The sequence below is a fragment of the Hemitrygon akajei genome, chromosome 1 (assembly GCF_048418815.1).
Source record: "Hemitrygon akajei chromosome 1, sHemAka1.3, whole genome shotgun sequence".
In the NCBI taxonomy this organism is placed as follows: Eukaryota; Metazoa; Chordata; class Chondrichthyes; order Myliobatiformes; family Dasyatidae; genus Hemitrygon; species Hemitrygon akajei.
Genome location: NC_133124.1, coordinates 1077967 through 1092007, shown reverse-complemented (window position 1 = coordinate 1092007; position 14041 = coordinate 1077967). Strand labels below are relative to the sequence as shown.

Below are 14041 nucleotides of genomic sequence, written 5' to 3'. Positions count from 1 at the left end.
GGATTGAAAATTGGCTGGCTGACAGGAAACGAAGTGTAGCGATTAACGGGTCCCTTTCGGAATGGCAGGCTGTGACCAGTGGGGTACCGCAAGGTTCGGTGCTGGGACCGCAGCTGTTTACAATATACATTAATGATTTAGATGAAGGGATTAAAAGTAACATTAGCAAATTTGCTGATGACACAAAGCTGGGTGGCAGTGTGAAATGTCAGGAAGATGTTATGAGAATGCAGGGTGACTTGGACAGGTTGGGTGAGTGGGCAAATGTATGGCAGATGCAGTTTAATGTAGATAAATGTGAGGTTATCCACTTTGGTGGCAAGAACAGGAAGGCAGATTACTATCTAAATGGAGTCAAGTTAGGAAAAAGGGAAGCACAATGAGATCTAGGTGTTCTTGTACATCAGTCAATGAAAGCAAGCATGCAGGTACAGCAGGCAGTGAAGAAAGCTAATGGCATGCTGGCTTTTTATAACAAGAGGAATTGAGTATAGGAGTAAAGAGGTCCTTCTGCAGCTATACAGGGCCCTGGTGAGACCCCACCTGGAGTATTGTGTGCAGTTTTGGTCTCCAGATTTGAGGAAGGACATTCTTGCTATTGAGGGAGTGCAGCGTAGGTTCACAAGGTTAATTCCCGGAATGGCGGGACTGCCATATGTTGAAAGATTGGAGCGACTGTGCTTGTATACACTGGAATTTAGAAGGATAAGAGGGGATCTGATTGAGACATATAAGATTATTAAGGGATTGGACACGCTGGAGGCAGGAAGCATGTTCCCGTCGATGGGTGAGTCCAGAACTAGAGGCCACAGTTTAAGAATAAGGGGTAGGCCATTTAGAACAGAGATGCGGAAAAACTTTTTCACCCAGAGAATGCTGGATATGTGGAATGATCTGCCCCAGAAGGTAGTGGAGGCCAAGTCTCTGGATGCATTCAAGAGAGAGTTAGATAGAGGTCTTATAGATAGCGGGGTCAAGGGATACGGGGGGAGGGCAGGAACGGGATACTGATTGTGTATGATCAGCAATGATCACAGTGAATGGCGGTGCTGGCTAGAAGGGCCGAATGGCCTACTCCTGCACCTATTGTCTATTGTAACATTTTCCCTGACTAGCAATGCCACCCCCCTCTACCCTTCATTCCTCTGCCTCTATTACATCTTAAACATTGGAACCCTAGAACATTAAGCTGCCAGTCCTGCCCCTTCTGTAACATCTGTAGATATTTAGTGTTTTAGGTGACAAACCAAATTTCCTCAAACTACTAATGCAGCGCTGGGCTGAGAAGGAGTAGATGGAGTTCAACTCAGGAAAGTGTGAAATGATTCATTTTGGAAGATCAAATTTAAAAGCAGAGTACAAGTTTAATGGGAGGGCTGTAGAGGAACAGAGGGATCTTGGGGTCTACGTACATAGAGCGCTCAAACTTAAAGCAAATGGCTAAGGCAACCTATGGTGTGCAGGCATTTATTAGTTTGGGGATTTAGTTCAAGAACCATGTGGTAATGTTGCAGCTCTGTAAAACTATGGTTGGATTACACTTGGAATATTGTGTTCAGTTCTGGTCACCTCATTATTGGAACGATGTGGAAGCTTTAAATAGGGTACAGAGGAGATTTACTAGTATACTGCCTGGATTAGAGAGTATGTTTATGAGGAAAGGTTGAGTGAGCCAAAGCTTTTCTCTGGGGCAAAGGATGATGAAAGGTGACGATAGAGGTTTACAAGATGAAAAGCATAGATTGAGGACAGCCAAATACTTTTTTCCAAGGTAGCAATATGAGAGGACACTTACCACAGGCAAGTCAAGGGGAGACATCTTTTTTTAATATACAAAGTGGTGGGTGAATGGAACGCACTTCCAGAGGTACAATATAATAGGGGCATTTTACAGTCTCTTAGAAAAACATTAATGTAAGAAAATTACAGGATTGTGAACTGTGTTGGAGGGAAGATTTTGGAGCAGGCTTCTATCGATTAGCACAACATTCTGGGTTGAAAGTCCCATACTGTCCTGTGGTCTATTAACAAAACATACTTCCTAATAAATCCAACTGATTGAGCTCATTCAGGAACTTACCGCTTCTCTCTCTCGATCCATTATGGTTTCCAATTCCTCAAAATGGCGAAGTTTGATCTCCAGTTTCTTCATCTGTGTTTCCACCAGAAGAGCAACAAGGGACTTTATCTTCCTCTCTTCCACTGCTGCAAGGTGCTGATGCAAAATGAGGAGATTCAGTGACAAATTCCCACAGCAAAAATTTAAAAAGAAAATCAAAAATCATCAACAGAAATCCCTCTCCCAGCACAGAAGGCATTTTTCAGTTGATTTTAGATCATGGATTTCACGAACAAGACAAGCATTTACTGCCCTTGTGGCTTGCTAAGCTCTTTCAGAGGCATGCAAGGCTGAGGCAAAAGTACACAGAGCAGCTTTGTGTAGGTAGATCTATATATAATAAAACAGCGATAAGCCAGATGGAGTAGAGGCCCCTAAATCTAGCCTCAGTGCCACAGAAGTTACAGTGGGAGATGCTACCTGACCAATCTGATTGTAACCTACTTGGTATTCAAAGTCTCGTTGAGGTAATGCAGTTGATGCAGTCAACATGGACTTCAGAAAGGCTTTTGACAGGTCTCTGAAGACGAGTTCAATACATCACAGCCTGTGTGATGCAAGGCACGTTGGCAAACCTGATCCAAAACTGGATGGTAATGAGATGGAGAGGATTCCAAAGGGCTGACTTTGTGAATGGAAGCATGTGATAACTGGGGTACCCATAGCCATCTGTGTTGGGATCCTCACTGCTTGAAATAATCAGTACATTAATTATGAAAATCAATATAGAAGATATGGTAATTTTGCAGATGACTCAAAAATTGGCGATTGTTTGGAAAATGAGCATAATTTTAAGGTATGATCAGCTGGCAAAGTGAGTAAAGAAATGGCAGATGGAATTTAATTCTTTGAGTCAAACACAATGTACCCTAGGGTCTCAAGTAACAAAGAACAGAGGTATCTTGATGTACAAATACAAGAGCCCCTGAAGGTGGTAGTCCAGGCAAACAAAGTACCAAAGATGGCATACAGGATACCTGCATTCATTAGCTAAGGTACAGAATACAAGAGCACAGATAATAATACTGCTTCATAAATCAATGATTAGGTTACAGCTGAAGAAATGTGTACAGTTCTGATTACCACACTATTGGAAGGACCTGATTACTAAAACTAAAGATCCTAACATTAAGGTAAAAGTAGTTCAGAAGAAATCCAAGGAAGATCTTTTCTAGTTAGAACATTGAATACTGTCTGAATGGGTGGTAGGAGAAAGACTCATGCAACTTTTTAACATCTAGATGACAACCTGAATCACTAAGGCAGAGAGGCTACAGACCAAGTACTGATAAATGTAGTACAAAAAGGTATTTGGTCAGCAGGGGCATGGTGAACTGATGGGCATAATCCCATATTCTGTGATCTGAAGTGTTAACCACATTGCCATCTCTGCAAGCACACATGGCCCTGTTCAAGAATGGCAAGAGAGTGCATCATTTCACTGTATATCTAACAGTTTCATGGCCGCTAGTGTCAACTTGAATTTTCTAAACTTCAAATTATTCACTAAATTTATGCTGTCTAGTTGCTGTGGTACTACTTGAACTTAAATTGTTAGATAGTTTGCCCTGACCATCCAGATAATTAAACTGCCATATCCTTAACAGATCCCTGTTGACTGCTTTCCACTTAGAAAACCACAGATTAACCCAAGTTATACTATTTCTCCGAACTGACCCATCTCCTCCAGATGGCGTTGGCGAGACACAAAGTTTTGCAGGCAGCAAATAAAACTATTATACTAAACATACTTTCTCTGAACTACGATCACAGCAATCTGTGCCTGTAATTTTCCTTTGCGATTTGTACTTTTAAACATTTGTATGACCTGTTAAAGAACTGGAGCTGCAATTCAAGGACCCTTAAGGGAAACAGATTAAGAGAGGAGCTACAGGGAGGTAGTCATCCCTAGGTTACAAGAGGCAGGTGAATGGGTGACTGTCAGGAGAGGGAAGGAAAATAGGAAATAGATGGCCATTCCTCTCAATAACAATTATACCATTTTGGTTACTGTTGGACTGTTGGGGGGAGCGGGGGGAAAATGACCTACCAGGGTAGCCACAGGGACCAGGTCTCTGGCTCTGAAGTTCAGAAGAGAAGGGGACAGAGGAGGACTGCAGTGGTGATATGAGATTCCATAGTTAGAGGAGCAAATAGGAGAGTTTGTGGACAGCTGCCAGAGTCAGGGACATCTCTGATCATGTTCATGACATTCTAAGGGGGAAGGGGAACAGCCAGATATCTTGGTACATATTAACCATATAACAATTACAGCACAGAAACAGGCCATCTTGACCCTTCTAGTCTGTGCTGAACGGACATTGGTACCAATGACATTGGAGGGGGCGGGGAGAAGAGGTGTGGGGGAGAGGTGGGTTGGCAGAGGAGAGGGTGCTTCAGACACTGAAAGGTCTGAATGTAGATAAGTCACCTAAACCTGACTACATCCCAGGGTTCTAAGAGGTAAATGAAGAGATTGTGGAGGCATTAGTAATGATCTTTCAAGAATCACTAGATTGCGACATGGTTCTGGAGTACTGGAAAATTGGAAATGTCACCCCATTCTTCAAGAAGAGAACAAGGCAGCAGTATGGAAATTATAAGCCAATTAGCTTGACCTCAGTGTTTGGGAAGATGTTAGAGTTGATTGGTAAGAACGTGGTTTCGGGTACTTGGAGGCACTGGATAAAAGAGGCCAAAGTCTGCATGGGTTCCTCAAGGGAAAATCTTGCCTACCAAATCAGGTGGAATTCTTTGAAGAAGTAACAAGCAGGAAAGACAAAGGAGAATCAGTTAACATTGTGTACTTGGGACTTTCATAAGGCTTTTAAAAACATAGAAAATAGGTGCAGGAGTAGGCCATTCAGCCCTTCAAGCCTGCACCGCCATTCAGTATGATCATGGCTGATCATCCAACTCAGAACTATGTACATGCTTTCTCTCCATACCCCTTGATCCCTTTAGCCACAAGGGCCATATCTAACTCCCTCTTAAATATAGCCAATGAACTGGCCTTAACTGTTTCCTGTGGCAGAAAATTCCACACATTCACCACTCTCTGTGTGAAGAAGTTTTTCCTCATCTCTGTCCTAAAAGGCTTCCCCTTTATCCTTAAACTGTGACCCCTCGTTCTGGACTCCACCAACATCGGAAACAATCTTCCTGCATTTAGCCTGTCCAATCCCTTTAGAATTTTGACAGATAGACATACTTCATTGATCCAGAGGGAAATTGGGTTTCATTACAGTCGCACCAACCAAGAATAGTGTAGAAATATAGCAATATAAAACCATAAATAATTAAATAATAATAAGTAAATTATTCCAAGTGGAAATAAGTCCAGGACAAGCCTACTGGCTCAGGGTGTCTGACACTCCGAGGAAGGAGTTGCACAGTTTGATGGCCACAGGCAGGAATGACTTCCTATGTCACTCAGTGTTACATCTCAGTGGAATGAGTCTCTGGCTGAATGTACTCCTGTGCCTAACCAGTACATTATGGAGTAGATGGGAGACATTGTCCAAAATGGCATACAACTTGGACAGCATCCTCTTTTCAGACATCACCGTCAGAGAGTCCAGTTCCACCCCCACAACATCACTGGCCTTACGAATGAGTTTGTTGATTCTGTTGGTGTCTGCTACCCTCAGCCTGCTGCCCCAGCACACAACAGCAAACATGATAGCACTGGCCACTACAGACTCGTAGAACATCATCAGCATCGTCCGGCAGATGTTAAAGGACCTCAGTCTCCTCAGGAAGTAGAGATGGCTCTGACCCTTCTTGTAGACAGCCTCAGTGTTCTTTGACCAGTCCAGTTTATTGTCAATTCGTATCCCCAGGTATTTGTAATCCTCCACCATGTCCACACTGACCCCTTGGATAGAAACAGGGGTCACCCTGTTTTATACGTTTCAATAAGAGCCCCCCTCAATCTTCTAAATTCCAGCGAGTATAAGCCTAGTCGATCGATCCAGTCTTTCCTCATATGAAAGTCCTGTCATCCCAGGAATCAATCTGGTGAACCTTCTTTGTACTCCCTCTATAGCAAGAATGTTTTTCCTCAGATTAGGGGACCAAAACTGCACACAATACTCCAGCTGTGGTCTCAACAAGGCCTTGTACAACTGCAGTAGAACCTCCCTGCTCCTGTACTCAAATCCTCTTGCTATGAATGCCAACATACCATTTGCCTTTTTCACCGCCTGAATGCCCACTTTCAATGACTGGTGTACAATGACACCCAGGTCTCGTTGCACCTCCCCTTTTCCTAATCGGCCACCATTCAGATAATAATCAGTTTTCCTGTTCTTGCAACCAAAGTGGATAACCTCACATTTATCCACATTAAACTGCATCTGCCATGAATTTGCCCACTCACCTAACCTATCCAAGTCACCCTGCATCCTCTTAGCATCCTCCTCACAGCTAACACCGCTGCCCAGCTTTGTGTCATCCACAAACTTGGAGATGCTGCATTTAATTCCCACGTCTAAATCATTAATATATATTGTAAACAACCGGGGTCCCAGCACTGAGCCTTGCGGTACCCCACTAGTCACTGCCTGCCATTCTGAAAAGGTCCCGTTTACTCCCACACTTTGCTTCCTGTCTGCCAACCAATTCTCTATCCACATCAATACTATATCCCCAATACCGTGTGCTTTAAGTTTGCACACTAATCTCCTGTGTGGGACCTTGTCAAAAGCCTTTTGAAAGCCTTTTTGGCCTGCATAAAGCTGCTAAACAAGTCAAGAGCTAAGGGTATTATAGGAGAGTTACTAGCATGGGTAGAACATTGGTTGATTGTAGGAATAAAGGCATTCTCTTTAAATTTGCTGGGTGACTAAGGTTATTCCACAGGGGCCTGTGTTGGGACAGCTTCTTTTTACATTATATTTCAATGATTTGGATGATGAAGTTGATGGCTTTGTAGCGAAGTTTGCAAACAATATAAAGATAGGTGGAAGGGCGGGTAGTGTTGAGAAAGCAGAGAGGCTACAGAACTACAGACAGATTACGTTGGATAAAGGGGAATCCAATCTCCAGCTCTTTACTTCACCCTTCCACCTCCCCTGGTTTCACCTATCACCTACTACCTTGTATTTCTTCCTCCCCTCCCTCACCTCCTTATTCTGACTTCTGATCTTTTTTTTTCCAGATCTGATGCAGGCTCTCAGCTCAAAACATCAACTATTTACTCTTCCACAAATGCTGCCTGGCCTGTTAAGTTCTTCCAGCAACTCCTGTGTGTTGCTTGGATTTCCAGCACCTGCAGATCTTCTTTTGTTTGTGATCACATTATAGGAGACAATTTAACTTGAATGGCTTGGGTTGCACCAAGATATACCAGTTTTACTGTGGGACAGTGGTCTACCCATAACCTGCCCATGGTCAGAACAGTGTCAGTAACTAGGTAAATTGATGGTCATGCTCAATTAAAAATCATTACTGATATAAGGCTTGCAGCACTTTCAAGTCATTTTTATTGTCATTTCAACCATAACTGCTGGTACAGTACATAGTAAAAATGAGACGTTTTTTCAGGATCCCAGTGTTACATGACACAGTACAAAAACTAGACTGAGCTACGTAAAAAAACAACACAGAAAAAAACGACACTAGACTACAGACCTACCCAGGACTGCATAAATTGCACAAAACAGTGCAGGCATTACAATAAATAATAAACAAGCCAATAGGGCAGTAAGGTGTCAGTCCAGGCTCTGGGTATTGAGGAGTCTGATAGCTTGGGGGAAGAAACTGTTACATAGTCTGGTCGTGAGAGCCCGAATGCTTCGGTGCCTTTTCCCAGACAGCAGGAGGGAGAAGAGTTTGTATGAGGGGTGTGTGGGGTCACAGGGCTCACTAAGAAACTACAGAAATTAAAATCTGTGCATAATATTTCACTCAGTTGTGAGTGAACACAAGTCTGCCTGCAATAGAGGGTCACTCTACCAACTCCAATTACAGAACATCATTTCTTTATATCAACTCAAATAATGATGTCACTCTATCAGCTTTTAAAACAGAGCATACTGCACAGAAACAGGCTCTTTGGCCCATCTACTCTGGTGAACTCTTATTCTTCCACTAAGACTTTAGTTCCTCATGGTTGCATGTACAGAATTAATCAGGAGAGATTGTTGCTGATTTCAAATGTAACGGAAAATAAAGCAGACATTTCCATCAGACAGTGGTGCGATCACATCTGGGATATCATGAATGGTAATGCTGTGGCTGTTTAAAGATATCAATGTGTTAGCAGCAATTCAGAGACCTACTAAACAGATACTTGGAAAGGTCAGATTGCCTTGCAAGTAAATATTTGACAGCCTAAGCTTGTATTAATTCAAATTGAGAGGGGACATGATTGGAATATCTGAAAGGATCCTGAAAGAATGTGCACTGAAAACAGATTTCCTCCTGTAGTAAAGTCTATAATGAGAAATATATTTGGAAAACCAGGTCTCCCTGAGAAAATGCCATCAAATCTTTAAAAGCTCCGTGGAGCATATTTAGGTTGACCTAACGGAAAAAATGGAGGAGGAATACAAAATTTGAAGAGGAAGAAAAGAAGCTTGTTGTCTTAAAGATTTGATGAAACTTTCAGAGGGTTGACTCTCTTTGCAATAGTTTTCCTCAAAGAATGGTGGGACTAGAGTTTATAAATGTTTTAAAGATTAAGGTTGATAAATAAGACAATAAAACTTAGAACATAATTAGCCATTCATCCCCTCAAGTCTGCTCCGCTATCCTATTATGGCTGAACTCCATTCTCCTGCCTTCTCCCCTTAACATTTGATGCCCTAAGAACCAATGAACCTCTCAACCATCCCTTACCCATTTTCACTTCATTCACTTCAACCTCTCCTCCCCAGTTCTATTGTTCACACACTCCAAGGACAATTTGTAGTGGCAATCAACCTATAAATATATATGGAATATAGAAAAACACAAGCACCTGAAGGAAAACAACATAATTTCAGGGAGAATGTGCATATTCTGTAGAAAGCTTACACTATTTCCCAGATTTCCAATGAATAATTCTTGCATTTCTCAATCCCATCTTCTTCAACTCTTATATTTTCCCTCTGCTGTTTCCATTAGGTCAACCTAAATTCATCCCATGAAGCTTATACCACAAGACATACGGCCTAATTCTGCTTCTTCGGTCCACTGAGTCTGCTCCGCCAAATGATCGTGGCTGATCTATTTTCCTCTCAAACCCATTCTTTTACCTTCTACCAGTAATCTTTCATACCCCGACTTACCAAGAATCTATCAACCTCTGCCTTACATACACCTAATGATCTGGCCTCCACAGCCATCTGTGGCATCAAATTCCAGATGAACCACCCTCTGGCTAAAGAAATCCCACCAAATCTCCATTCTAAATGGATGCCCCCCTTATTCTGAGGCCATGACATCTGGTCCTAGACTCCACCACTAAAGGAAACATACTCTCCACATCCACTCTGTCTATGCCTTTCAACATTCGATGGGTTTCAATTAAATCCCCCTCATTCTTCTCAATTCTAGTAAAAGCCCAGAGGCAAACAGTCCTCATATGAGCAACACACAAAAAATACTAGAAGAACTCAGCAGGCCAGGCAGCATCTAGGAAACATTGAACTGAAATTGTTTCGGGCTGAAGGGTTTCAGCTTGAAACGTCAACTGTACTCTTTTTCCTAGATACTGCCTGGCCTGCTGAATTCCACCAGCATTTTGTGTGAGCAGATTTTCTCTTGTTTGTGATTAAACCCCTCACATGATAAGCCTTTCATTCCTGGAATAATGTTTATGAACCTTCTTTAAACCCTCTCCAATGTCAGCACATTCTTTTTTAGATAGGGGCCCAAAACTGCTTAAAATAATCCAAGTGAGGCCTGGTTATTTAAAAGGAAGCTTTGAATGCGTTTGTCCATTGAACGTGGCCTATCAGCGGCGTCAATGGAGCTCTACCAAGAGGGATTTCTTGCAGGTTGGTGGTCGTTACTTAAAAAGGGCACTTCGAGAGCATTTGTCCATGGTACGTGGCCTATCAGCAGCGTCAGTGCTCTACGAACTAAATAAAAGTACAAATGTACAGAAACAGAGTGGCCATTGTCAGGAGTAGGCCAGTGGTGAGAGTAGAAGCGACAGGCCTTACCTCAAACCAGGCTTCGGTTTGGAAGAAGTGTCGGCTCTGTGTAAAGCTTCTGTTAAAGTTTCCCTTTTTTTTTCCTTTTCTTAATGTGCCATTTAAATGGCTGTGGTGTGCTCGTCATACCAGATGTTGGAGAACTGGGAGAGCCAGAGTCTCCCGGGAACTACATCTGTGTGAAGTGCATCCATTTGCAGCTCCTTGAAGACCGTGTTAGGGATCTGGAGCAGCAACTGTATGACCTTTGGTTTGTACGGGACAGCGAGGATACAACTGAACAGAGTTACAGGGAAGTAGTCACCCCGAAGTTGCAAGAGGCGAGTAGCTGGGTGACCATCAGGAGACATAGACATGGAAAAGCTGAGAAGCAAGACCTCCCAGGTAGTAATTTCTGGATTGCTGCCTGTGCCACGCTCTAGTGAGGGTAGAAACAGAATGATTTGACAGATAAATGTGTGGCTGAGAAGCTGGTGCAGAGGACAAGGACTCAGGTTCTTGGATAATTGGGATCTCTTCTGGGGGAGGTATGACTTGTTCAAAAGAGACAGGTTGCACCTTAACCTGAGTGGAACCAATACTCTCGTGGGGAGGTTTGGTAGAGCTGTTGGGGAGGTTTAAACTAACTTGGCAGGGGAGGGGTGCTGGTGGGAACCAGAGTGAGGGGACTCAGGAAGGAAAGGATGGAAAAAAAAAGTAAAGATAGCGTGCAGTCAGATTGTCAGGAAGAGCAGGCAGGTGATGGGACTTAGTTGCACCCAACAGGCTGAATATCAAATCATTATGGATGCAGAGTCAGAAAGGATAGCAAATATGGTACTCAATGTGTTACATCTAAATGCATGTAGTATAAGAAATAAGGTGGATGATCTTGATGCAATATTACAGATTACCATGTATGATGTTGAGGCCATCACTCAATCGTAGCTGAAGGATAGTTGCAGTTGGGAGCTGAATATCCTAGGTTACAAGTTATAGAAACATAGAAAACCTACAGCACAATACAGGCCCACAGTACTGTGCCAAACATGTACTTACTTTAGAAATTACCTAGGGTTACCCATAGCCCTCTTGTTCTAAGCTCCATGTACCTATCCAGGAGTCTCTTAAAAGGAGGCATGGGATCCAAGGGGACCTTGCTTTGTGAATCCAGAACTGGCTTGCCCACAGAGGGCAAAGAGTGGTTGTAGACGGGTCATATTTTGCATGGAGGTCAGTCACCAGTGGTGTGCCTCAGGGATCTGTTCTGGGACGACTCCTCTTTGTGATTTTTATAAATGACCTGGATGAGGAAGTGCAGGGATGGGTTAGTAAATTTGCTGATGACACAAATGTTTGAGGGCGTTGTGGATAGTGTGGAGGGCTGTCAGAGGTTACAGCAGGACATCAATAGGATGAAAAACTGGGCTGAAAAGTGGCAGATGAAGTTCAATCTAGGTAAGTGTGAGGTGGTTCATTTAGGTAGGTCACATATGATGGCAGAATATAGTATTACTGGTAAAAGACTTGGCAGTGTGGATGATCAGAGAGATTTTGGGGTCCGAGTCCATAGGACACTCAAAGCTGCTGCGCAGGTTGAATGTGTGGTAAGGCAGCATACAGTGCATTAGCCCTCATCAATCGTGGGATTGAGCTTAAGAGCCGAAAGGTAATGTTGTAGCTATATAGGACCCTCGTCAGACCCCACTTGGAGTACTGTGCTCAGTTCTGTCACCTCACTACAGAAAGGATGTGGAAACTATCGAAAAAGTGCAGAGGAGATTTACAAGGATGTTGCCTGGATTGGGGAACTCGGTGTTTTCTCCTTGGCGCAACGGAGGATGAGAGGTGACCTGATAGAGGTGTTTTAGATGATGAGAGGCATTGATTGTATGGATATTCAGAGGCTTTTTCCCAGAGCTGAAAAGGCTAACACGAGAGGGAAGTTCTAAGGTGCTTGGAAGCAGGTAGAGAGGAGATGTCAGGGCTAAGTTTTTTTTATATAAACGCTGAAAATGGTTGCCACGGATGTGGAATGTGCTGCCGGTGACGGTGCTGGAGGTGGACATGATAGGATGTTTTAAGAGACTCCTGTGGATAGGTACATGGAGCTTAGAAAAATAGAGGGCTATGTGCTAGGGAAACTCTTGGCAGTTTTTAACACAGGTTACATGGCTGGCACAACATTGTTAGCCGAAGGGTCTGTAATGTGCTGTAGGTTTCTATGTTCTATGTTCTGAGTAAATCCCATTTCTCATAACCACTTATATTATTGCTTCTTGTGGAATCATACTTTGTGTTTAGTGGCTACTATTCCTGCCTATTTTACATGAGAAGTACCCATATTATATTAACTTCCTTGACCCGCAGATGGTTTGCTATTTTAATTCATCTGAGTTATCAATCTCTCAAATACCCACTAAATGGGCACTTACCTTTGCCTTAGTGGCAGCTGAGGCCAGAGCCGCTGCAGCAGCCGTGACAATGTTTCCTTCGCCAATGTGATGTTCCAGCTTCTTTTTCCCAACATCCATTTCTTTATCTTTGCCACTAACATCGATATTCTCCTTGTTTTCTTCTTTATCTTTGTCTTCAGATGGAGCTGACAAGTCAAAAGACCAGAGAAGAAGAAAATAAAAAAAAACAAGTCTCTGAATAAATGGTTTTGGCTTATGGTATACACTTCTGATTAGTTCTCAAAAATTCTAGTGAAGAAATCCTACATTTAACTTTTAAAGTTTATTTTTAAAAATATGTTTGAAAAATTCAATTGAAGTTTTGACAGTTTCTCATACAAGCACACTCAATACAAGGATTATTAGGCACCGAATGCAGATGGCAAGTACTGACACTTATTCACTATATGTCAAAAATAATTTCCAATTCAGACTAACATGTTTGATTATTCTTCACCCAGTAACCTTTCTCACTTGGAGAATGACTAGCACAGATATATTGCAAAAACTAACAGTCGTCTCACTTTTCCTTATTTTAGTTTAATATAAAATCCTGTCATCTCAGGAAGAAAGAGATTAGCTCTAGTTGTCGTCGAAACATAGTGAAATGAGTTGTTTGTGTCAATGACTAAGACCATCTGAGATGTGCTGGAGGCAGCCTCAAAGTATTGCCATGATTCTGGCGCCAGCAAAGCATGCCGACAACTTACTGACCCTAACCCATATGTCTTTGGAATGTGGTTAACAGCACAGGATAGAAAACTTAAACATATCAAGAGCACGCTAGTGCTCACATCAAAAAGCAATTTCCAACATGTAAATAGGATGCTGGATCCACACCGGCATTCAACCTGAATTTTTAAAAGATTATTATTCACTCAGGAGATGGAGGCTTCACAGACTGAGCTAGTATTTAATTGCACACCTCTAATTGGGTGGTGAGTTATGTTCATGAACTTCTGTAGTGAGGTGAGCATTTACAATGCTGTTAGAGAGTGCACAGCAGAATTCAAAAGAATGTCTATACATTTCTAAGTCAAGATGCAGTGGGTTTGCAGGGTGGAGGAGTTCTAGTTCTTTCATTGCTTGTCCTTCTAGCTAGCTCAGATTGCTGGACTGGAAAGTGCCGTGTGAAGAGTCTTAGCGAGATGCTGCTGTACAAACTGCTGCTACTGTGTTGATGGAGTAAGTGAACAGCTGTGGATACCACACCTATTAAGCAGTCTGCAACATTGTATCCAGAGATACCGGCCACGTGACAGACTCACTGCCACCTGGCTGGTCGGAGGACACACCACATGCCAATCAACATTTGGTCCCTCCCAACTAATCAATGCACACCT

The 14041-nt window shown here is 42.7% G+C and overlaps 1 protein-coding gene across 4 annotated transcripts in view; it reads right to left on the bottom strand.

Moving 5' to 3' along the window:
* Positions 1-14041, bottom strand: part of smarcc1a (SWI/SNF related BAF chromatin remodeling complex subunit C1a) — a 286601-nt gene that overhangs the window by 36309 nt on the left and 236251 nt on the right. For all 4 annotated transcript variants that reach the window (XM_073070120.1, XM_073069954.1, XM_073070033.1 and 1 more), the window contains exons 24-25: positions 12678-12844; positions 2081-2215 (exon numbers count right to left, since the gene is read on the bottom strand). In XM_073070120.1, the coding sequence (XP_072926221.1) occupies positions 2081-2215; positions 12678-12844 (302 nt within the window). The remainder of the gene's footprint in view (positions 1-2080; positions 2216-12677; positions 12845-14041) is intronic.